The sequence below is a fragment of the Halichoeres trimaculatus genome, unplaced genomic scaffold (assembly GCF_033239565.1).
Source record: "Halichoeres trimaculatus isolate MK-OKI-2021-1 unplaced genomic scaffold, fHalTri1.1 fHalTri1_scaffold_14, whole genome shotgun sequence".
Lineage (NCBI taxonomy): Eukaryota > Metazoa > Chordata > Actinopteri > Labriformes > Labridae > Halichoeres > Halichoeres trimaculatus.
The window spans coordinates 24,934,174-24,957,119 of NW_027437192.1; the positions used below are offsets into that span (position 1 = coordinate 24,934,174).

Below are 22,946 nucleotides of genomic sequence, written 5' to 3' on the forward strand. Positions count from 1 at the left end.
CCATTTTTTTATTATGTAGACAACTGTAAATTATAACCCAATACATGTACTTTAATATCTTTTGAATATTTTTACATCATGCAATTAACTTTAGAAATACATCAATAACATATTTACTTACAGCTGTCTCTGCTTTTAAAAATTACACTAAGCACTGACAAAAAAGTCAATGTTATTTTCTCTAACAGATGTCTTTCAGAGGAGGGAAAATATTCTTGTGAAAACTCTCTGAAACTAATTCAGCAAGCTGAAAGCAAACATGAGTCTGTTTTGTTTCTCATACTTTTATTATATTTTGTCATCTCTCTGAGTGGGGCTGTGTTAAGGTGTAGTCCTGGTTTGATTCCCTGGCCAGACTTTCTGTTGTCCGTGTGCAGCTTCCCCCCACAGTCCAAAAAGGTGCCCATCAGGTGACCATAGTGGACCCCACCTAGGGTTGCGCCAGCGGGGCGGAGAGGGCAGGAGCTGGATCAATGGATGAATCTGCTTGGGTCTGACTGGCAGCCTCACAGTTCCTCAGAGTGAAGCCAGACACAACGTTGCTCAGCTTGGCAACTTTAGGAGGAGAAGGCATGGTGATGGCACGCTTGAGGAAGCAGCGGCGCCTGGAACAACAACAGTAACAAAAACAAAAAAAAAGTTTTATCCCCACAAAATTGTTTTCATTTTTTTAGGTTGTGCCAGATGAAGGAAATAAGGAGGGTTAAGTGAAAATAATTAAAATCATTAATTAATATTATGAAAAAGTAACTATTAAAAAAGTACATGGTTAAATGCATGGCTACTTTGTTAAATTTGACTTCTAACATCTATTGTGTTTGTAAACTTTTTGTTATCTATCTTTTTTTTTTGAATGATTCATTTTGGAAATAAAGGAAAAACTACTGCACCAGAAGCTGGTGTCATGGAAGTCTGAAGTGACGTAGGTGTAGAACTGGCAGTTTGCATCCTCAGTGCAGGTCTTCTGACACGTCTCTGCATCATCCATCAGCTCAAAGCGAATGTCGGAACCCAGGAAATCAACTCCCTCCAGAGGAACCTTTGCCCATTCTGTTTTCAGAGAAATGTGTTAACTCCCAGCCAAAACCCAGAAACATGACCTAACAAACTAAGAAATTACAACAAAAACATCAACCGTGTTTGGTTTGACTGATGATTATTTGAATGATAAAGAAATCTAAGATAAAAATTTATGTTCCATATGCATTGAGAGGAATGAAAGGAAAGTGTCACTGACAAACTTTATAGATAAACAAAGAATAAATTCTTTTATGTTACTAAATTCAAAATATAAATATCAAATTTGAGTTGATGTTCTTCATCCAACTTAGCAACAAATTTATTGGAATACATTGTTTTGAAGCAACTGCTACTTATAAGAAAGCGGAAAATATAAAGGTAAGTTCCTGAGTTAGTTATTTCACACACCAACATTAACTTATATCAGTGGAGGACCATAAATTGCTTCCCCTTGCAGACAGTTGTGATGTCTCTCAGGGCCACTCACTCATATCCAGCTGGCAGAAGCGTTCTGGTATCCCTGACGTGACTCCAGCTTTGGCCCTGAGCATCATTTCATTCTGGTTATTTTTCAGGCTACAGGTGAAGTTTTCACTGTGGAGAAGAGAAAGAGATTAATAAATGTCTTTATTTGCAGGAATAAATACAGCCCACATTTGACAGATGGAGGGGCGATGGGTTTCCAAGAGATCAGGATTAAAGCCATAGTCTATGATTTGGAAGCTTGGTTATTATCAATAACACCATTTATGAGGTCGTTATGGTCCGATCTATGCAGTATCAAAGGCAAAAAGAACGCAAAAAAAATCCATTAAGTACGTCAGCTGCAAAACAACATAATTGACCAATCCGAAATGCGTTCCCCTCATTTCAGGTTTGTGCATGAGTCCATCCAATCCCCTGTCTCCCCTGCTCTGCACCATTAGTCCCACCTTCCCCACTACCCCTCTCACGTCAGCTAGCTGCTCAGCTACTGATGTGCCATGGAGCCAGAGAAGACCGAAACCAGGAAGCTGTTACTGTTACCCTCCACAGGGAAGGGAAGAAAACGAAAAAGTTTCAAGGAAAAGGCTGAAGCAAGGAGGAATTATTAGCGATACAGGTGCCAACAGAGACTGAATATTGAAGAAATGAACAACCGGTGCAAAAAGCTGCAGAGGGATTTGGGACTGAAGACTGATGCAGAGTCAGCCAAATTTCAGGTAATTACTTTGTTTACTACAGTGGGAGATGCTGAATAACTCTGGTTAGTCTGTGCCTGTACTGGCAAATGACTGAACGCTGCTGGTCGGAACGGGTCGGCTCTGTCAATAGATTTTAGAATAAGTTAGCCACACATCTTTAGCTTTGTAAACTGAGCTGGTGAAGACACGCCGGGAAAGGTAAACCCTTGACCACAGTGGGCTCTGCTCTGATCAGCTGGCAGTGGCAACACCAGATCCACTTCCCCCCGCTAATTTATTTATTAATTCATTAATTTATTATCAATTGAAAAAGCTACCACGGAATGTTATAAGGGGGATGACTGTTGTGTTTGTTACATTCAGCTACAACATTCTGAATTGTTTTTGACCCTAGCTTTGCTGCTGACATTTTCTGCCAGCCAGCTTCTTGCAGAGGCGGGCGGATTGATCCAAATATTGCCAATATCAATACCAATAAGTTTACTGTCTACTGCTGTGAATTCAGTTTGTAAAGGATGACTGTTGTGTTCGGTCTGTTTAATCATATGCTATGCTGGCATTCGGTCTAGGAAAGCAGAAGTACAGCTGATAGAAAGCCTTTTTCTTTATCAGCAACTTGTCATTTTAATCCTGTAAAGCCTGACCCATTAAAGGTAGCCAGAAAATCCTAGTTATTTGGAACCAAGATGTTAACTAACTGTTTTATCAAATCCACAAAAATGTTGTGATATCGTTTTGTTTACATATTTTTTTGTATCACATTTGACACATTGGGTGTTTTAGCAATGTTTTAGGAAAGTTTTTAGTAAATGTGCATTCTTTCAGTGCAGAAAATAAATAAAGAAGAGACTTGCTCAGCATCAAAAGACCACACACTTGTAGAGTCTGACAGTAGATGACAAATCACACACACACACACAAAAATACAGTGGTGCTAATGCAGACATACACCTACATAACATTAGGGGACATTGAAGGAGCCTCTGTGTAGCTAAGCTAATGAGTTAGCAGTTAGAGTCATACAAGATCCACACACCAGGTCTTAACCAAGGCCACTTAGACACAGGTAGCTTAGTCCAGTCAGAAAAACTGTCTGTGCTCTCTCACTTTTTCTTGCTTCCCACTATCAGCTGACTGGGGGGGCGTGTCAGCTTTTCCCTATATCCAATCACATCATTACAGCTTCACTCATAAGCCAATCATCTCATAGCTGTCAAAATTTAAATGCTGCCTTTTCTGCTTGTCAGCTGTCTTTAGGTCATGTCCACACGTAGCCAGGTACCTGCGTACAATGCCTGAGGCTCACGTCACAACCCTCTGCCCCCCTGTGCAACTTCAGTCTTCATCACTCAACTCTGGTTTTCAGCCCCCAGGCCTCTCTGAAACATCAAGATCCAGCTTTCTCAAGACTCTAACCACCACCAGTGTCAAGAATCCATCGAGGGATATTCGTAATTTATAACGCCATTGTACCCCTACATTAGCTATTCCTAGCGCTTCTTGGGGTCTGACCACCAAACTTGAATTTTGCATTAGTACAATAAATCTGTACATAACTCTTTTTGGTCTATAAGTCTCTCCTGACTGAAATGCATCTAACTCTGCACAAAGAGTACTCCCTAAACACGTTTGTTTCCTCTTGCGTGAGTTTTGGTCATAAACACATTACCTGTTGAAGGCAAAGAAGGTGCAGGATGGATGAGCGGAGCACAGTGACAGACAGTGTTCAGGAGAGGCTGCAGGAACCCTCAGGAGGTGGTCTCCTGGGATGGCCGTGTTGGGAAATAGCTTTCCTTCACATGCTGCAGAAAACACAGGTAAAAACATGAGAGAGTGCATTTTGTTTTTATATCTACTTCAGGCAGGAAGAGCCAACAGTGACTAACTTTCCCAGGAGTGTGAGTGCGTGTGAGATAACACAAATGGCTTCATAGCATTTATCAATCATTTCTAATTTCACTGATCAGGTTTACTTTAACCACTCACATTGAATCGTCTTTGCGGTGTTTCATTGATTTGCAATGCAAACCAGCCAACAACAACAGTTCATAGTTTAAGAGTTCAGGGCCCTCATTTTTGGGAGCACCTGAGCCACTCTGATCCTGATCTCTGTGTACCTGGTTCGGTCACCGGACTCATCTGAATATTGTGGGAGAATCCAGACACCACACCAGCCAAGGCATTGACTACTGGTGTCCGAGGTACCGGCCAGCTGAATTTCAGGTGGCACTTGTGCCTGAAACAGAATAGATAATAATGTCATTGGAGGTCAGTCCTTGAGCTGAACTTAATAACTAAAGCATGCAGGTGTCCGGCCGCTGTCCTTTGAAGAGATTTTAGCATCAGTAATTTACATTAACTGTTCCACAGGGCTGTGATGAAACTTGATCTGAAAAAGTTGAGGTGTGAAAGTGAACAACACATCATGCAATTTTTTAAGCTTTTGTCTTTTGTACAGTGTGATCATTGCCCCTGCATTTTTTTTTACCTTACAACAAGTTAAAAAAAAACAAACAAAAACAAAACTTAAAACCAGCAAATACACTGTACATTCACATTTAGCTTTGTTGGTTTTTGAAGCCTGCATCAGCCTCTGTGATGTCCCCTCATTGGTCTACTGATGTTTAAAGACTTTCTTCTTGCCATAGTTTTTTAAATCTTTTCAGACTGACAAAAGTCAAAAGCTCCTTTTTTAATTTTTCCAATGACGGGGAGTTGTTCAGACTCTTCTGTGACAGTAAAATAGCTCTCCTGGCTTGACAAAGTTAAAGTCCAAAGGTTTAGTTTGTTTCTGTGGTTGTGTGAAGTCATCGGATATAGTCCAAGTACACAGTTTGACATTTCAAGAGACTTTTGTGTTGAAAGAAATGAAGAAATATCTCTTCTCTTGTCAAAAAAAACCCCTGATTTTTACATTCATTTGGTGTAATCACGTGAAGGATATCTGTTGGTGTAGACTTTAAACGTCTTGGGTCAGATATTTGTTGCCTCTAAAAGTAAAAAGCAGTGTTTTTAACTGCATTGTAGAATCATGTTTTTATCATGTTAAATGGTTATTAGGCGTACCTGATGTTTTCTGGTACAAAGACATCATTGACAAAAGTGAAGAATTGACAGGAAGGGTCCTGGGTGCAGGCTCTCTGGCAGCTCTCATAGTCAGCTGTGAAAAATGTCCTGTAGTCTGCACCAAAGAAGTCCACATTCTGGTACACTTGAGACAGACAGGGCTCTAGAAGACAGACAGACAGACAAGGACGTAAATGTGCAGACTGTGATCTTTCACCATTTAAAAACATAAAAACATAAAACAACACAAATAACAGACTTGTGTTGTGCTTGCCTGATTCTGGTTTGCAGGCTTTCAGGGAAAAGCCTGAGGTGACGCCGAGCAGTGGGGTGCGGGTCTCGGGCTGCCCAGATGAGGTGGACTTCAGGTAGCAGTAAAAGTGCCTGCAAAGGGGGGACACTGTTTTACTTGATCAGCACAAACCACATGAAGTACAATAAAGAAATCCTGAACAGCATGTATCATCTCTGTTAATACTTATATGTCTTGTACCTTTTATCTCTGGTCCAGTCTGAGCGAATGAAGGTGAAAAATTGACAGGAGGGGTGCTGGGTGCAGAGGTGTCGACAGTGCTCGGCATCAGGAGAGAAACGCACCTCTCTGTCTGTTCCTGGGAAATCCACATTCTCCAGAAAATCTGTGTTACAGTCTACAGAGGATCATGGGAAATAGACAGAGTTACAAGTTCAGAAGCCCACAAGTCAGTGTAATGTTTACATTGTGTATGTATGTTATGTTACCTTGACTGAAGCAGACAGTGCAAACTAAGAGCACACCAAGCAAAATCAAATGAGCTCTCATCTTCTCAGTTTTAATGACACCTTGATGGAAAAGCTTCTTCAGCTGAGATGAGATGCTCCTGTTACTGCAAGCTGGCTGACAGATTGCTTCTGAATTTGTAGGGCTGGTCTATTTGCGCAGCTTGCTGTTGACACACAAACTGATTGGTTCCCCATATATGGAGGACTAAACGTGCCAAAATGAAATATATAACTACATCATTCATTCAATAAATACATAAATAAATAAATAATTGATAGCATCAGTAATTATTTAATATGTGAAATAAATCAATAAACGTTTAAATTGTATGTAATAATTTAATTAATTAAATGAAAGTGTTATGAAATACTAAAATAATTAATCAAATAATCATTAATTATTGATTCTTATTTATTTAATTATTGAATTATCTTCTTTAGGGTGTATTCACCTCTGGATCATTTGTGGCAGTTGTCCCGAAACAGCGAGCCGCTAAACCACTGAGTCATATTGTGTTAATGGCTGGCTGTGGACCTCATTAAAATCTGACTGATCACACCAAAATCCCAAATTATTATTGACTGAATCATTTAATTATCAAAGTTATTATTTAGTATTTTATGCAGTTCATTTCCTTTATTCAGCAATAAAACTAAGAAAAACGTTGGATATATATAGCTGCTTTTGAGTGCTCAAGAAACTAATCTGCGATGATTTATAGGTGTCTCCTCGTGATCCACCGTTTAAGGTTGGGAAAACAACAACAACATAAAAAAACAGATACAGAGCTTAACAATCTTATTCGACCACCTGTCATAAAAAGGAGAAAAACATCCAGCATCATGAAGTGCTCTAATTCAGACTCTTCCTCAGAGTCCCCCAAGCTTCATCATTTTAAGCAGGATTAATCTTTTTAGCCAGCACAGCACAGCACAGCAGGAATTCTCCAAGAGAAATTAATCTGAAATAATATACTGCCAGAAAAAAGTACATAATTGTAACATAATCAGAAAGTAATAGTGTACTTTTCTATTCTTGTGCTTTTTTTGTAAAACAACTAACAACAAAAGTTATATTTAAATATACATTTGGACACTGACACTCTCCTGACAGTGTTTTGATTCTGAGCTGAATGTTCAGGAATATTATCAGGGGCCAGTTCATGAAGTTTTCTTGGTTTCACCACCAAGCCTTAGCTGTGCTTACTGGATAAACTACATAACCTGGCTCACAATGACATGTTTTTGTGTATCAAGTTTAACTTGAGTATAACAACCCTGGGATAAAGTTACTTGAGACTGAATAAATAAATAATTAAGTTTGTTAATAAACAATTATGTCTGAGGTCAATGGCTGTTTCAGAGTCCAGATTAAAGTCAACATCTGGATGTTTAATCACCAAGTCCATGGCTTTTTCTATTTTCTCTTTCTCTTCTTTGCTGTGCTGGTCTGTGGCTACTGTAAGTTTTTTCTGAAAACATTAATTTCTTATTATATTTTTTTCTTTTACTTTTAACCGTTTAGAAAACACACCTCCTTACTCTGCTGTGAAAGTGATCAGCCCTCTGTAAGACTTTCATTCAAAAGTTTTGATTATTTCACACTTCAGTCACGTGTGAATAACCTGAAGCCCACAGACCGAACCCAAGCTGTGTTTGACTGTTTCAGGGTGTCTTGTTGCACTCTTAGTGGGAAAACATTTGAAAATCCTGAGTTCATGTCCTGTATGCAGTGTGTAACAACCTGCTGGTCAAACTAGGAGTGACAGGTTCAAAGAGCAGAATGAGGACTCTGATAGTGAATGAGCTCTGCTGTCAAAACTATGGAGCGCACAGTTACGGTTAGGTACGAGGTGACTCCAGCTGACCTTTACGCAATAAAAAGACAAAATTCGAAATGATTTCAGAAGACTTTTCGAATGCATGAGGTTAAATATTGTAGTGTTGTGAGCTCATACCTTATCTGATTCAACACTGAGCTGAAGAGGAAGCTGATCTCAATAAAACACACAGAGTTGAAAGGTCACTTTTATTGCTTTTGCAGCATAAAAATAAAAACTTTTTCAGTGTCAGTTACAAATTTTGTTTCAAAATCAGTTTTTTAAATGCACACAGCCAGAATAGTGCAAACAAGGAGTGGTTTCATAAAACACAACAGGATCAGGTCCAGTGTGTCGGCTGACTGCTGCTGGAATCTTAGAGATCCCTCAGGAGGTCCTGTCCTGGAGAGTCTTTCCAGGTGGGAGGCCATGTAGCTTTGACACTGGCTCTCTCTTTCACACAGTTATAGTAAGCTGCAAGTTTAGGGTAATGCTCCTGACACAGCCTGTGGACCAGAGAAGAGTTGGTATGAAGCTAACATTATCTTTCTGCTGCTCCTTACATAAATTAATCATTCTAAGCAGTTCAGTTATTTTAATGACCACGTACCCAAAGCGGAAGACATAAGCAATGGCTGGAAAAACGATCACGTCAGCCAAGGAGAAGTCCTTTCCTGCCAGATAACAGCAGGAACCCAGCTGGAAACCAAAACACTCATTAAGCAAATGCTACAAATGTTTACCTCCAAATGAATCGACATTCATGCTGTGACAGATGGTCTGAACTACGTTAATATACATTATTCATTACGTGTCTGTGTTATGTTACAGTAGGTGTTATGTTACACTCGCTTACAGAGTTTGATGAAAAAATTGATACCAATCTCACATCAGTAATTATGAAACCTAAGATCACAGTGGATTAACTTTACCTTAGTAGTGAGCAGAAAGCATGGCTACATCACTGAGGAACAAAACTTGCAAATGAGAATGTTGTAATGTTGCAAATGTTTTAATCACTGTTTTTAAAGAGAACCACAGAGACTGAGGTAATCTTTATGCTGATGGTGCTGTTGTATTTTGGAGGGACATCAGTTTTGGTTTCAGTAATTTTTATTACAGCCAGCTTAAAAAAAAATCTCCTCATTGGACCTCCACATACCAAAATTATAACTTTTAATAATTCTGATATTGTGCTGCGCTATTTCTTGGCTCAAAAACAGGCTGTAGGTGCTGATAGAGTGATGCAAGCTGCTCCCATGTTGCTAGTGTCTGTGCTAAGTGTTGCTATCCAGCTGCTGCTGCTTGTGGCCTTGTACTTATTGTACAGATATGAAAGGGGTACAAAACTTCTCATCAAACTCTCAGACACGCAGGGTGAACGACAAAGGCTTTGATGCTGACAGAGAATCTGTAAAGGTGAGTATTTCGTGATCTGTAAGTGTACCTTCTGAAGGTATCCCTCCCACAGCTTCAGCTCAGCAGAGAGGGCCTCTCTGTTTCTCTGTATGGCAGAGTCATGTCTCTCTCCTTCAGGGACCTTGTAGTTGTAGTAGATAACATTGGCTGACAGATACACACACACAGACACACACATTCAGTGAGGGTGGCTGGTTGAGGTTTCAGAGAATTATCAGCAGAATCTGTCCAAACATTTGAGAACACCCACTCCCACATTGTGCCTTGCTAAATGCTTTCATTTCCTCTGCAGCTGGGTTGGGTAAGGACAAAGATTATCTAACATCAATTTCAAACAGGGCAGTAGAAGAGGCACAAATAAAGCTCTGTGAGCTTATTGGTTGGGTATTTCTTCTCTCTCTTCCTCTGGTTATTTTGCATCTTTATCGGGCCTCATGACCTGAACTTTGCTGCCACATCGCCAAGGCATGTGATCTTTTGTGGGATTAACTTGTGACCTCTCAGCATTGCTACCTGTCTTAGGGGTACTCTTAGCTGGTGACTCCATGCATAGTAATGTGGCTTAATTCTGTGAATGCACGGCTCATTTCTGTGCAGCATCTGTTTTGAAGAGGCTGTTCAAGCTGAGCTCTCTGCAGAGACTGACTGGAGACTTCAGGTCTCAGAGGTTTGAAGGAGGCAGAGTGGGGTGTGATGTTGCTAAGAACTACGTGATCCCTAAAGGATGAACCTGAGGTGGTAAAGACATAGGTTGGGTCACAAAGGCACAACTCAGAGAGCCTCAACAGCATTAAATAACTTGATGTAGGGATGGTTTGTCTTAACAAAGTGCAAAGTGAAAACTCTGAGACCACAGTGTTTTGAATAAGTATTCACATACCCATTTTTTCACCAAGAGCCATACACTCAAACATGCGCTGGTACATCATGGCCTGGGCACTGGGGCAGTCAGGGATCAGCTTGGCTCCCTGGCCTTTGTACTGGCTCTGTTTTTTGGACACATGAAAAGAGCAAGTCTTACAAGCAGCAGGGTGAAGCTCCGGTTTCTGTTGCTCTGCTGTATAGTGTGTCAGATCGGGTATTGTTTAACTCAGAGTATAAGCAGCCCGCCCAATTATTAACTCCTTAGTGGCAGACTGAGGGATTCAATTTCAGTATATTCTTACCTCCAGATACAGGCAGGCTGCATAGGACTCATTCAGAATCTTATCTCCATGTTTGAAGGCGGGAAGCTTTGAGGAGGGAGAAGAGCAGTAAAATGTTTTAGCAGCAGCAGCAGCAGCAGACACTTTTGTCATTTATACTCCTAGTTTGAAATGAACTCACCTGTCCCCTTGGATTGATAGCCATCACTTCCTGAGACTTGTGCTCCATTTTCTCAAAGGAGAGCATTTTTTGGTTGTAGCCCTGCAGGTTCTTCTCCTCCAGAGTCATCATGATCCTCCAGCAGGGGGGAGAGCCGGAGCCCCACAGCAGAGTCATGTCCTTGGCCATGATTTCAGAGCAAGAGATCTGCTGCAACTGACAGCTGCTGAAGTTGTGAGTGGGGAAGGAAGTAAAGGGTGAAGCTGGAATGTGTGTGTGTCTGGTTTTATAACAGGCTGTAGCCTCCTGCGTCATGATTGGTGGAGCTTAGCTCCTTCCCATTTTTTCTGTTTTCACAGGAGCTCCGGGACTCAAGACAATCTTGAAGGTTCACACCCTCTCTAAGCACATAGACCCATTTTTCTGTGGAATTAACCCATAACTTTGACACCTGTACTTTCAAAAGCTACATTTAAACATCTGGCTTTAATTTATCACACTAGGTCTGGAAAGTCTGATGTGAGGTATATTGACTTCTCCTGCTTTGTTAATGCCATTTGATTGTACTGCAAAAATGGGATCAACAACAGTTGCATTCTAACATTAACATTGTGCAATTGTAACCACCCAAACACTGACTGACTAATATCATTTATATCAGTAATAACTATGTCAGCACTATCTCTGCTCCTTGTCAGGTAGTTTGAGTTATTGCATCAGTGATTGTTTTACTGCTGAGTGTTTGTATCATCCTCATCTTCTACTACTGAAAAGTCACAATGACTCATCACTTTTCACTCACCCCTGCACACACAGAGGAAATCAGTTCTGGCACCGTCATTCAAATTAACAACCAAATCAAAGGTGACCACTGCGCTTAGCATTCAGGAAACACATCTCTACAGTCAAGATCGATGCAAATAAAATGCCTCTATCCAGGTCAGTGTCTGAGCTGTGATGCACACAAGTACACCTATCAACAGTGATAGTGGAGTGAACACAGTAATATCACTGACTTGACTCTGCTTTTGGTCACTGTCTGCTGGTTTGATTAACGACTGATCTGTAGGAGTCACACGGAGAGCATGAGCTCTGCTGCAAGATCATCTTTCTTAGGAGTTTATTCAACTGAAAAGCCAGAAAAAGTTCAGGTTTCTGGAAAATTTCTCATAATTATGTGCTCTCTGTAGTTTTCAGAGGCGTTCTTTGCAAAAAAAAAAAAAAAAAAAAAACTGAGCAAAAATTCAGAGTAGTACATTTTAAGGACTGTGATCCAGTTACATTCCAGGTGCTGTCTCTTCATCAGCCATGCTTTTTGTTTTGTTGCGTGTAAATTTCTTGTGTGTGCACCTGTGTTTATCAGGCTTTTGCTGGACGGGCATGACTAGAAACATTTGTTGACTAAGCAAGGACAGAATGCAGTGATGCTTACAATAAAAACTGGTTTTCCCACTGGAGTTTGTTGTATTGGATTAGACATGAGTTTCTGTCATTAGCATGACGGATGCTTTTAAAACGTTTATCTTGTGGGTTTTAACAGTTTTCTTAACAGAAACTTTCAAATGAAGTTTATTTAGTAGCTGGATTTAAGGAATAAGTTCAGCTGGAGGTGAATAATCCTTTAAATATTAAATAAGACCATGCTTTCTGATCGAACAACTGTCTGCATGGATCTGAGTAAACAGCACTCTTCTTATGTAAAGTTTTGACAGTGCATTGCTGTGGAAAGGCACTTAGTTTAGTTTGGCATCAATGTGTTTTTTTTAAAGGCCTCCAAACTAAATATGAATTTCACCTTTGATAACTAATTGATGTGCTGATAAAGCCTCAAACTCAAAATGTTTATATAAAATAGAAGATTTGGTGTCTGCAACAGGTGTCTGATAATTTGATGAAAACTAGAAACAGGATATTACTTTGCACAAAACTTGAAATGCCACCTCACTTAGTAAAAAGACTTAACTCCTGTCTGTGCGTTCAGAAAATGTGCCCAAGATCAGGATTTTCCATACAAGGCAGCTGTGTGTCTTTGTTTGCGTTCAAATAAACTAATATAAATCAAGCATGGGTTAAATACAGATCATCTAACTTCTGCTTAGTCATGACAACACAGAGTATTTCTGTGACCTCTGTGCAGAGCAAATCATGATTGGCACTATCACTCGAATAATAAAGCAGCCAGGTCATGTCCTCAGGCACCACCCACCTTTTATTTGACAATGCTTAGTAATGACTGATCTCAATATTAGTCTTTGTGTAATCATTAGGTGCACCTCTTACTTGACCTCCTAACTCTGTGTGTCTCCATCAGTGATGTTTGTTAGTACGTTGGTCTGAAATAGTTACACCTGCCACAGGAGAAGGATTTCCAGTTTGGTAGGGAACTTCAGGGTTAGTCTTTGGTTCTAAGGAGAACAAAGGTGAAACTCATTGCCAGGGTAAATTACCACCCCCTCACATCTAACCAGCTGCAGAACAGGTTATGTTTGAGAGAGGATGAACTCTGCACAATATTCAGGTAAAGACTCAGGTTACATGGGTCAGGGTCTATTGGCACTACATAATACATGTATTCTTTAAAGGAAGTTATTCAATCGAACTCGTTTGAAATCTTTTGAACTTTAATAACTCGAGCTATATGACGACTTCAAAGACAAGCACAGTGGTTGTTTTGTGGCTTATGCAGTTGGCAGTGATTGATGTTGGATGTAAATGTTGAATGCTGGGTTACAAAAGCTTACAGTGTGCGTTATTTGCCTGCAGCCTTGCCTGTTACCCTGCAAACATTACACTCTGCGTCGTTGTTAAAGCACGTGTTGGTCTACGGATTTTCTCTGTCAAGATGTAAAAAAAAAACATTTTACTTTACGGACAGAATCAATTTAAGTATTAGGGTTTGATTGACAGAAAGTATTAGTATATATTCCACTTTGGCAACACTAATTCTTTTATAACACATTAACATTTCAACATTTTTTTCCCTATTAAAGCCAAAAAACAAAAGGTGTGAACAGGATTTCACAAACAGTTAAAGGGAAATATTTTGAGCCAAACCATTTTCACAGAAACCAAAAATCCCACAGGCTGACGAGACAGTGAAGTGTTCCTCAGACGTCTTTGAGCGCGTCTTGTCCCTTGGGGTTCTCCAGCCAGTGAGGAGGCCAGCTGGCTTTGATGCTGGGCCGCTCCTTCAGCAGAGCGTAGTATGCTCCCAGATTGGGGTAACGCTCCGCAGACATCCTACAGGACAGATGAGGTTTGAACCACACCATCACAAACATCCATCTTACAGAAAATGGTAAAGCTTTCCTTTGCTTACCCGAATCGGAAAAGAGTGGCAACAGTTGGGAAAACGGTCACATCAGCCAGAGAGAAGGATGGTCCTGCCAGGTGAGTGTTGGAGCCCAGCTGGGGAGGAAGAGGTGGAAAAATACAAAACCATATTAAAAATCAATGTTTTGGTCTTTAGGGGGATTTGAACCTTAGACACATGTTTGTATGGCTTCAACTAGTCGTTTCAGATGCCTGGCCTGGAGGTTTATTGGTTTGAGAAACTCTTATATACTGAAAATAATACTTTAGATGAACAACTTAAAACACACAAAAGCTTTGTTTGGATTTTGCTACAGAGGTGACACAAGTGTTGAAGGGATTGGTTTCTGTAAACTAACTACTGTGTCATTAACTGGCAGCCATTATCACAACTTGCTTATCCATTAGCTCAGTGGTTCTCAAATTTTTTTCAATGATGTACCCCTATGATATGCTTTTTTTTTTCCCGCCAAGTACCCCCTTACAAACACAAAGCAGTTTTGGAAGGAAAAGAATATAGAACATAGCACTGTACTCTTACTGTCAATTGGATATAATATTGAATTTATGAACTTTAACTTAAATTGGATTCAAACATTGATTAAACAAATGGTGATAAAGGGATTTTGCTTGGTTGCTATTTTTTTAATATACATCTTTGAATCTTGCGTACCCCCTGGAGTGCCCTTGCGTACTCCCAGGGGTACACGCACCCCCATTTGAGAACCACTGCATTAGCTAATAAATTAGCCACGGATGTTGACTGTTCAACTTTGGTAATTTAGGGTTTGCAAAGCCCTCACTCCTTCCCAGCATCAGTGCACAAATGGCTACTTCTTGCTCCAGAAAACAACCATGGCAGTAGACAAACCAGAAGCTTTGGGTAACATTAAATTAACTGTGTGCATTATTTATACTGGCTGCATCTCAGAATGAGCTTTGTGTTTGTTTTCCTGTACAAACCCTACCTTCTGCAGGTAACCCTCCCACAGCTTGAGCTCAGTGGTTAGAGCCTCCTTGTTTCTCTTCAGAGCTGAGTCATGCCTCTCGCCCTCAGGGACATACCACTCATAATAAATGACTGCATCTAAGAAATACACAAAAATAAATACACACTTACACAGGTAAATGAGGGCAACAGAGGCTCATGGTATGCAATTCTTCTTTTCTTTCTTACAAAAGAGATGAGCAATACTACATCTTTACAGCCCACTTCCTGAAAAGAAGGTTTCATTTAAATTTAAAGGTTTTAGCAAAAATTACTCCATAAGTAATGAAAAACAGCCACAAATAGCTCAAAAAAATGTTGCTGAGTTTACACAGATTTTATAATTTGTCGTACTGAGTTTTTCGTAGAAGGTGACACCCTCAAACATGCGTTGATACATCAGTGCCTGCTCCTTCTGGTCATCTGGGATCAGTTTGCTCCCTTGGGACTTGAACTGACTCTGTCATAAAAAGAAAAAGAAAGAAAGTTCAAAAATGTTTGTAGATGTAAGTGTAATGTAGTATCTGAAACGCTGTTTGTTAACTTTAGGACAGGATCACTTACCTCCAGGTAAAAACAGGCTGCGTAAGATTCATTCACAATGATGTCCCCATGTTTGAAGGTGGGAAGCTAACAAATAAACAAAGGCAGGTTTAAAGGTTACGGTTTAAAGCTGTTAAAAGGTTACTTTTTTATAAGTATAATTGTCAACACACTACATGTCCTTTAATGCTAATGCCACTGGGAGCTTATTAAGAAGAGCTGCTGGGGGCTCATGGGAAACAAAGACTGGCTTGCTCCAGTTACTATAACAACCAATTTTATTTTACCCTCCTCCATTAAAATCGGTAATTTAAGTCAAAACCGCAGCTTTGTGTTATCACAAGACATAAATGCTGGTTTAACCATGATGATGAGTAACGTGCTTAAGATTGCAACTTTCTCCCAATTTTATCAAGAGATGAAAAGACATTGTTAATTCACAGGTAATAAAAAGAAGAAGAAGAAGAAGAAGAGCATGAATGCTGATTTTGGAGCCGTATTTTTGGCGTGTGACGAGGCTCAAAAACAATCTTCAATGTGTAGATTTGATTTTCACCTGTTTTTGAACCAAATGTTAACAATGAAATCTCTCATTTGGTGGGCTCATATAACCAAAATATACAAATATATCCCAAATATACATTTTTATCTGTATTTTATTGGCTTTTTTTTTCTTTTTTAATTTTTTAAATCCATTTATCAAGGCATGAGGCATTTTAAACAACAAGAACTGCACAATTTCCAATCGTTTTTGCTATCTTGGGTTGAAAAATAGAAGAAAAACATAGTAACAAAGAATGTAAAAATTCAAAGTTCAATATATTTTAAATGAAAAAAATATTTCACTGTGACATATTTGGAATGCATATTTATCAGTAAATGTAAAAATAAACTATATATTTTGGACCCAATCATACCATGACATAGGGATGAACCAAACTTTTAGTTTACTTTTCAAACACTATTTTTTTCCTCCAATAACATTTTAATATGTTTCTTCTAAGACATTAAAATCTTATCTTAGTGGGACAGTTTCTGAAACTCTTGCTTTACAGCTCTAAAAAGAAAAAAATACAAAACAAACAATTAAAAAACAGGATTAAAATCCTAGATATCAATGGCAGCTCATCCTTTATCAATTTCAGTTCACTTCCTCGAGTACAAGCACGAAGGATATGTGCCTTATCATTATTATTATTGTTATTATTATTATCATATATATTTTTTAAACTGGGATATGTATATATGACTGGACTGACAGGACACTTCTGGATAGTTTTTTTTTAATCATTCATTATTTTTTAAAACACATGTATGACTTTCAATTTCTAGTCAACCTATGTGAAGAATAACAACAAACTTGATATAAATTGGATCTTTTGTTCCCCCTATAGAATGTAAATAGCATGAAAAAAAAAAATCTCAACAACGAAAAATAAAAAGGAAATGGCTAATCAATCATCATGACCCTATAGTTTATGAGCCACCTACGCCTTTAATGCTCAATAACCTAAATCTTATCATGTCTTCAGGTCAAATTAAGGCACAGTGTTACAGGTCTTTTAAGGACACTGAAGGCCTGTGCTAACAGTCTGGTCGTTGCTGCCCTCTGCTGTGCGTTTGCCTTAAAAGGCCTTAAATTATATTCACACAGTTTAAGTTCTTATCTAAAATAATACTGCTTTGGAAACGTAAGATAAGCAGAATAAGAAGCCACGTCGCGGGTGTTCAGACATGTTACAGCACATTCACAAGTAAAGCATTAAGCTGAAAATCTTTATGACACAGTTTTGGATGAAGTCTGGTAAAGCCTTTACAGCTCTATTGAATGAATCAAAGAACTAGAGTTACAAGGATGTGTTACATTTGACATGAAGCGTGTATCATGCATGCCCATCACTGAGTTATTTTTAGAAAAGGGGGCGTTAAAGCTAGCAGCCTGACGTTGTTTGGGCAAATATTAAACAGTTATTTTGTTGCTCTTTGTTCATATTAGTATCCTACCTGTCCCCTTGGATTTATATCTAACACTTCCTGAGACTTGTGCTCCATTTTCTCAAAGGAGAGCAGTTTTTGGTTGTAGCCCTGCAGGCTCTTCTCCTCCAGAGCGATCATCACCCTCCAGCAGGGGGGAGAGCCGGAGCCCCACAGCAGAGTCATGTCCTGGGCCATGGTTGAGGATTCAAGAGCCTGAAACCTTAATTTTTTTTGTCACTGCTTCAAGAAAGTCTGACTCATCAGCTCATCAGCTCAGAAATGGACTTACTGTCACTCGTTCTGCAGCTGAGGGAGATATCAAACCTCATCATACGCGCATGTTGACATCTAGTGGTCAGGAGTAAGCACTACAAGTTTTACTTCTACTTACCTCAAATCTGCTTTGAAAAATGATCAAACAACGTTTTTGTCCACACTGAATGTCTCTTTATTCGCCATTTAAATCCAAACCAACCACATACACATTAAAAAGTGAAGTCACTGTTGTTTAGATATCCTTCAGGGCTTCATAACCATTTGGACTGTCAGTCCACCTGGGGGGCCAGGTAGCTTTGATGCTGGGTCTGTCTTTCAGCAGATTGTAGTATTTGGCCAGTATGGGGTAGCGTTCCATAGAGAGCCTGAAACAAAGGATACAAAGCTATGTTTGTTGGATCATGTCATTATGTAGCCTTTTCTCTTTCAGTCACTTACCCAAAACGGAAAGCATAAGCAATGTTCGTAAAGACGACCACATCAGCCAAAGAGAAGGCTCCTGCCAGTAATGAGCCTTCAGCCAGCTTGAACAGAAATCAGATGGTGGGAACATTGCTTTCAGTACAGAGTACTCATGTTTGTGTCTTTATATGAGTGTGTGCGTCTTTATATGAGTGTGTGAATATTCACTGAACCTTTTCAATGTAACTTTCCCAGAGTTTGAGCTCAGTGACCAGAGCCTCTCTGAATCTCTTTAGTGCAGAATCATGCCTCTCCTCCTCAACTGGGAAAAACCATTGGAAGTAGACCACTCTATCTAAAGCAGATAATCACACATGTAAATTAAACCACTTGGTTTATGCTTCATTTCATCTGTTTATCCTTTACAGAGTAATTTTTTTAATATCTTACGGATTATCTCTGTGAGGTGGACTCCCTCCATCATTCGTTGGTACGTCAGGGCTTGCTCCTCAGCGCTGTCAGGGATCAGCTTAGTGCCCTGGGACTTGAACTGGTTCTGTTTTGAGTGAAGATGTAGATAGAGAGATCAGACCTAGGTTTTGTTCAATTCTACATATTTGATTTAAAATTTTCCAAATGCAGTTTTTTCAGTTTACCTCCAGGTACAAACAGGCACCACAGGATTCATTCACTATGTTGTCGCCATGTTTGAAGGTTGGGAGCTGGAAGTTGAATATTTGGTTAAATGATCCAGTCTGTTTAGTATTATTTGGTTTTTAATGACTATCAGTAATCATACCTGTCCTCTGGGGTTGATTTTCAAGACTTCTGGAGATTTGAGCTCCTCCTTGTCATATGAAAGAAGCTTGCTTTTGTAGCCCTGCAGCTTCTTTTCTTCCAAAGTGATCATGACTCGCCAGCAGGGAGTGGATCCGACCCCCCACAGCAGACTCATCGACTCAGCCATCTCGAAGCCAACAGGAGCTTTGTTGCCTTGAACTACAAGTTAGGTATACAGTGTTTTATGGTCACTGATAAATCCAAAGGTTGATAATATGTAAAGACACACCCCTGTGTTCTTATGTGAACTTAAAGGCTCAGTGCATGATGTGGAGGACTTTCACACCCTGAACTTTCACTTAGTCCAGTTAGTGCGCTCCTCTTTGAGCACAGACACAACTCAACTCAGAACACATTTTTTATTTATTTTATCTTTTATTACAATTCACAGAGCAGCATTCTTTCTCTCAGACTATGATACAAGTTTCTACAGAAATTACAAAAATAATACATCACATAAACCGCACTGAACATGCACATTGCAGTACTACTGAACTCAGTACCTGGCAGCTGAAAAGGGCATTTACACATTTTCTGCAGAGTTTCCTGCATGTCCTTCAAAATAGATTATTACATTTAAAAAAAAATTCTCCTTTTTTTTACTTTTTACACTTTACAAAAAAAAACAACCTCTGAGATTTAAACATCATTTGTGATGCATTTTCAATCAGTTTGAGAAACTTTTCATGATGAGTAAGGTGCAAGATGTCTGAGCTTCGCAAATAAATACTGACATTTCATTCCCAAAAGTTTCTGACAGATGACACTCATATGACTGTAAATGTGACTCTTGTGAGTTATTTGAGAAGTAGGGGCATAAAGCGAGAGAGAGATGGCATAAAGGTACAGCGTTGTCCCTTTTTAAACAAAAGGCACACATCAGAATGATAACCTTTCACGTTCCTACCACACAAGTACACTCGTCACTTGTCAAACCTGCAGCTGCAGAAGCAAACATTTGCCTTTTTACAAAAGGATTATTCTCAGTAAGCCTCTTTGTTTGAGCTGATCTCTTGGCATACTCAAAAGAGAAACAAGAGATCAAATGAAAGTGCCCTTTCGGCCTGTTAATCTTTGCTACTGAAATTCACAGCTTAAATAAATCAAAAAAGTCACAGCTGTGGAAAATCAAGAGCCAAAATTATCCCTTTGGCCGAATGCAAGATTTTAAATATATGCTAAGATAAATAACAAATGTCTCGCTTCAGTTCAGCTGCAGCATCACCACATCTTTCTTCACTTGCTCTTTGTGTTGTATTAAAAAACACTCGATACGGTTGCAGCCTCATCACTCATTAGGCAAATTAAGCAGCTGGCAAAAACCTAGTCGTGTCTGTGACTTTTGGAGTCCCACTGTAACATGTGGCAAAGCTGGAAGGCTGACAGAGATGCAGCTTTAATGACTGCTTCTGTGTTTCCACATCAACGAGGACAGGATGGAGGTTTGTCCGTCAAGGTGCATCAGGTGAATCAGTTAGTCCTAAAGCAAGAGCCTCTTCTGGAGTCAGACCGTTCTTCAGAGTCCGCCTCACTGCAGGAAAACAGGAGAGGGAGCTTTAGACACAGCCATTTTCTGCCCATTTATTCCATACTACATGAGTATAAGTACTATTTTTGAGCATAGTATGCACAGAAACCACTTTAAATTACAAACAAGTATTTTACTCTTACAGTAACTTTCAGGAGACTTTTCTTTGGCAATGTTTCCACTAGTTGCACTTTCAGCTTGCGTTAAAATTGATTGTATGTCCAGACCTACTCTCGGTGTTTATTCTGTCTCAGACTGACTTATCTTGTGGTTACACCTGGATTTTAATTCGGCACTTTGATAAATTTAAAACACATGGAAAAGAAATTTCAAATAAAACTTTTTTTTTTTTTTTTCAAATTTGGTCTTAGCAGGAGCTCGAATAACCAAACTTTTTCTTGCGTCTTACTTCCAAACTCCATTACTGCTGGATCCTACATTTCCCACAATGCAACTAATAATGTAAGTCAGAGTTTCCGAGTTCCGAGTAGGAATGCACCACCCACACCACCCCCGAGTTCCCAGTAGGAAATTCTGAGTTCAGGGGCAAACAGTAATCAAGCTCCTGTTATATTCTTTTTATTTTATAATTTATGACTAGTGTTTGTCACAATAAATCAGCTTTATGTATAGTATTATTCAATGTTTATATACATAAATTTGGCAGCTCTGACAAGTTTTTCTGACTTGGCAACTGGAACACTGAACTCGGAGATGACGCCATTCCCACTCCTGACTTCCCAGTTCAAATACAAATGGAATGCACAAAAAAAATTCCTGCTTTAGCAGCATTTCAAACCCCTCTGAATGTTAGTCAGGTTTTCTTAAAGAGCCCTCATATCATCATCAGGCCGGTGATGATTTATTATTTTCATTCCCCATGTATGTTTTATTAATGTCAGAGCTTAGTTGAATAAACGTTGTTGTGTATCGACTTGATAAAACAAAGCGTACATGACTTGCGGTTGGCCCTGGACCTCCTCCTCTCTCTGGGCTGGGCTCTGGTTCCTGGACCCTGAGTGGCTGACCTCACTATACGCTCCATGATCTCATCTGCAGCATCGTCTCCACAAAGCTGAGTGTCCTCCACAGCTGGCGCCCATGCCTGCACAGTGCGACCTGAACAAAGAGGGCGGGATGGCACAGGTTATGTTTACAGCTTTTAGGCACACCAACTCTGGTTTTCTTACGTTCAGATCTGTGTATGTGTTTCTGTCAGGCACTTCCTGTCACCCTCACCTCCTCGTCCAGGTCTGGATCTAGTTCGTGTCCTAAGTCCAGGTACTCCACTGGCCTCCTTGTCACCACCGCTGAGGCTGGTTCTTAGCACTGCTTTCATGTGCTCATGCTCGGCAGCATCTTCAGAGTGACCCAGACCCTGAGGCTGCTCGCTCTCCTGGCTGCCACTAGGGGCGCTGTTGCTGCTGCTGGAGCCATAACGACCACACTGAAGAGAGATACATGCACATGAAAAAATGAGAACTTGGAAGCTTGTGTTTCTTTTTCTATGTGTTTGTGTGGACTTCGACACAGACATGCCAAGTAAGGAAAACAACCATCGTCTGAAGATTACGGTCCTTTCTTGATCTCTTTCATTGATCTGGTTAGATGTTAAAATGAACAAACAGGAAGACTTTGAGGTGATAAGAGCTAGTTACAGCTAAAGGCTTCATGCACACACTCTCAGACAGGTACAGATGCATGCAGACAGCTAGCACACAGGTTGATACCTCACTCTCGTCTTCATCATCAGACTACAGAGGAAAGAAAGAGTGAAAGTCAAAGGATAATAAAGAAATGAGAGATGAAGGGAGTGTCTGGATGATAAGAAAGAATAAAGGAGTAAAGAGAGCTGAAAGTCTGAGTGTGGATTCTATGTGTGTGATGCTCACTGGAGCATTGACGTCCATGATCATCTTTCCTCGGGTCTTGTTGCGTTCGCGGTGGTCGGCACGTTTCTGTTTCTGCTGCAGCACACGGTCTCTGGTTGTTCGGTACTCAAGAGCGAACTCACTCATTATTTTACTGAACCTGTGAACGCTGATCTCTCTCACGCTGTAGGTGGGGTGACCGAGGAACAACAGGAATGAATGGAACCTGGGAGGAGGAGGAGGAGGAGGAAGAGAAGAGATTTTTTTCAAAGACTATGCATGATATGGTTTGATACTCTTTGTTTTGACATTTTAACAAAGTATTTCAATGAAAAAGTACAGTCTGTATATAAAATAAGTAGGTAGCAACTCATAGAGTTTTGCAGAATGTTCATGGTTTCACAGAGTTTATGGCTTTTTGCAAGTTTTATAGTTTTGTAGAGCACAAATAGAACAACTCTCAGTATCATTAAACTATGTGTTGTGAAAAGTAAGATGATAAAAATTTGATACACACCTGTATACCAACAAAGAAAAATAGTTACAACTGGATCATTAAAAAGACAGCATAAATTAAAGTTTGCTAATTGAACAGTTTCTGTGGCTCAGAGTCAAAAAGACAGAGGCCAAAGA

At 39.8% G+C, this 22,946-nt stretch overlaps 5 protein-coding genes across 7 annotated transcripts in view; all 5 read right to left on the reverse strand.

Annotated features, from left to right (window-relative positions):
* Positions 1-333: 333 nt before the first annotated feature.
* On the reverse strand, positions 334-6,072 carry LOC141803341 (coagulation factor XI-like). Its single transcript, XM_074687307.1, has 9 exons — positions 6,012-6,072; positions 5,764-5,920; positions 5,545-5,654; positions 5,271-5,433; positions 4,322-4,440; positions 3,874-4,006; positions 1,508-1,614; positions 891-1,050; positions 334-605 (listed from the first exon to the last, which is right to left on the reverse strand). The coding sequence occupies exons 1-9, from the start codon at positions 6,070-6,072 to the stop codon at positions 431-433; spliced, it is 1,185 nt and encodes a 394-aa protein (XP_074543408.1). The 3' UTR covers positions 334-430.
* A 2,029-nt stretch (positions 6,073-8,101) lies between these two features.
* On the reverse strand, positions 8,102-11,785 carry LOC141802707 (glutathione S-transferase A-like). The gene is made up of 6 exons (XM_074686341.1): positions 10,598-11,785; positions 10,438-10,503; positions 10,152-10,257; positions 9,300-9,418; positions 8,463-8,551; positions 8,102-8,358 (listed from the first exon to the last, which is right to left on the reverse strand). The coding sequence occupies exons 1-6, from the start codon at positions 10,889-10,891 to the stop codon at positions 8,229-8,231; spliced, it is 804 nt and encodes a 267-aa protein (XP_074542442.1). The 5' UTR covers positions 10,892-11,785; the 3' UTR covers positions 8,102-8,228.
* A 1,063-nt stretch (positions 11,786-12,848) lies between these two features.
* LOC141802708 (glutathione S-transferase A-like) lies at positions 12,849-17,712 on the reverse strand. The gene is made up of 6 exons (XM_074686342.1): positions 17,424-17,712; positions 15,441-15,506; positions 15,231-15,336; positions 14,857-14,975; positions 13,896-13,984; positions 12,849-13,816 (listed from the first exon to the last, which is right to left on the reverse strand). Exons 1-6 carry the CDS (start codon positions 17,589-17,591, stop codon positions 13,684-13,686), a joined length of 681 nt encoding a protein of 226 aa, XP_074542443.1. The 5' UTR covers positions 17,592-17,712; the 3' UTR covers positions 12,849-13,683.
* A 192-nt stretch (positions 17,713-17,904) lies between these two features.
* LOC141802942 (glutathione S-transferase A-like) lies at positions 17,905-19,041 on the reverse strand. Its single transcript, XM_074686767.1, has 6 exons — positions 18,874-19,041; positions 18,731-18,796; positions 18,525-18,630; positions 18,308-18,429; positions 18,111-18,196; positions 17,905-18,037 (listed from the first exon to the last, which is right to left on the reverse strand). The coding sequence occupies exons 1-6, from the start codon at positions 19,039-19,041 to the stop codon at positions 17,905-17,907; spliced, it is 681 nt and encodes a 226-aa protein (XP_074542868.1).
* A 218-nt stretch (positions 19,042-19,259) lies between these two features.
* fhod3a (formin homology 2 domain containing 3a) overlaps positions 19,260-22,946 on the reverse strand; it is a 79,135-nt gene continuing 75,448 nt past the window's right edge. For all 3 annotated transcript variants that reach the window (XM_074686301.1, XM_074686302.1, XM_074686303.1), the window contains 4 exons: positions 22,335-22,539; positions 21,682-21,889; positions 21,397-21,561; positions 19,260-20,445 (listed from right to left, as the gene is read on the reverse strand). In XM_074686301.1, the coding sequence (XP_074542402.1) occupies positions 20,366-20,445; positions 21,397-21,561; positions 21,682-21,889; positions 22,335-22,539 (658 nt within the window). In that variant the 3' untranslated portion in view covers positions 19,260-20,365. The remainder of the gene's footprint in view (positions 20,446-21,396; positions 21,562-21,681; positions 21,890-22,334; positions 22,540-22,946) is intronic.

Excerpts from the sequence above, each read along its gene's own strand:
- LOC141803341 (XM_074687307.1), bottom strand. The coding sequence starts at position 6,072 with ATGAGAGCTCATTTGATTTTGCTTGGTGTGCTCTTAGTTTGCACTGTC. Across the intron at positions 5,434-5,544 it reads AGCCTGCAAACCAGAATCAG|AGCCCTGTCTGTCTCAAGTG; the intron begins GCAAGCACAACA and ends TCTGTCTTCTAG. Across the intron at positions 606-890 it reads TTCCATGACACCAGCTTCTG|GCGCCGCTGCTTCCTCAAGC; the intron begins GTGCAGTAGTTT and ends TTGTTGTTCCAG.
- LOC141802707 (XM_074686341.1), bottom strand. The coding sequence starts at position 10,891 with ATGACGCAGGAGGCTACAGCCTGTTATAAAACCAGACACACACACATT. Across the intron at positions 10,504-10,597 it reads CTATCAATCCAAGGGGACAG|CTTCCCGCCTTCAAACATGG; the intron begins GTGAGTTCATTT and ends CCCTCCTCAAAG. Across the intron at positions 10,258-10,437 it reads CAGCCTGCCTGTATCTGGAG|AGCCAGTACAAAGGCCAGGG; the intron begins GTAAGAATATAC and ends TCCAAAAAACAG.
- LOC141802708 (XM_074686342.1), bottom strand. The coding sequence starts at position 17,591 with ATGGCCCAGGACATGACTCTGCTGTGGGGCTCCGGCTCTCCCCCCTGC. Across the intron at positions 14,976-15,230 it reads CACCTTCTACGAAAAACTCA|ATGCAGTCATTTATTATGAG; the intron begins GTACGACAAATT and ends TGTATTTCTTAG. Across the intron at positions 13,985-14,856 it reads GGGAGGGTTACCTGCAGAAG|CTGGGCTCCAACACTCACCT; the intron begins GTAGGGTTTGTA and ends CTTCCTCCCCAG.
- LOC141802942 (XM_074686767.1), bottom strand. The coding sequence starts at position 19,041 with ATGGCTGAGTCGATGAGTCTGCTGTGGGGGGTCGGATCCACTCCCTGC. Across the intron at positions 18,631-18,730 it reads GTGCCTGTTTGTACCTGGAG|AACCAGTTCAAGTCCCAGGG; the intron begins GTAAACTGAAAA and ends CACTCAAAACAG. Across the intron at positions 18,197-18,307 it reads GGGAAAGTTACATTGAAAAG|CTGGCTGAAGGCTCATTACT; the intron begins GTTCAGTGAATA and ends TTTCTGTTCAAG.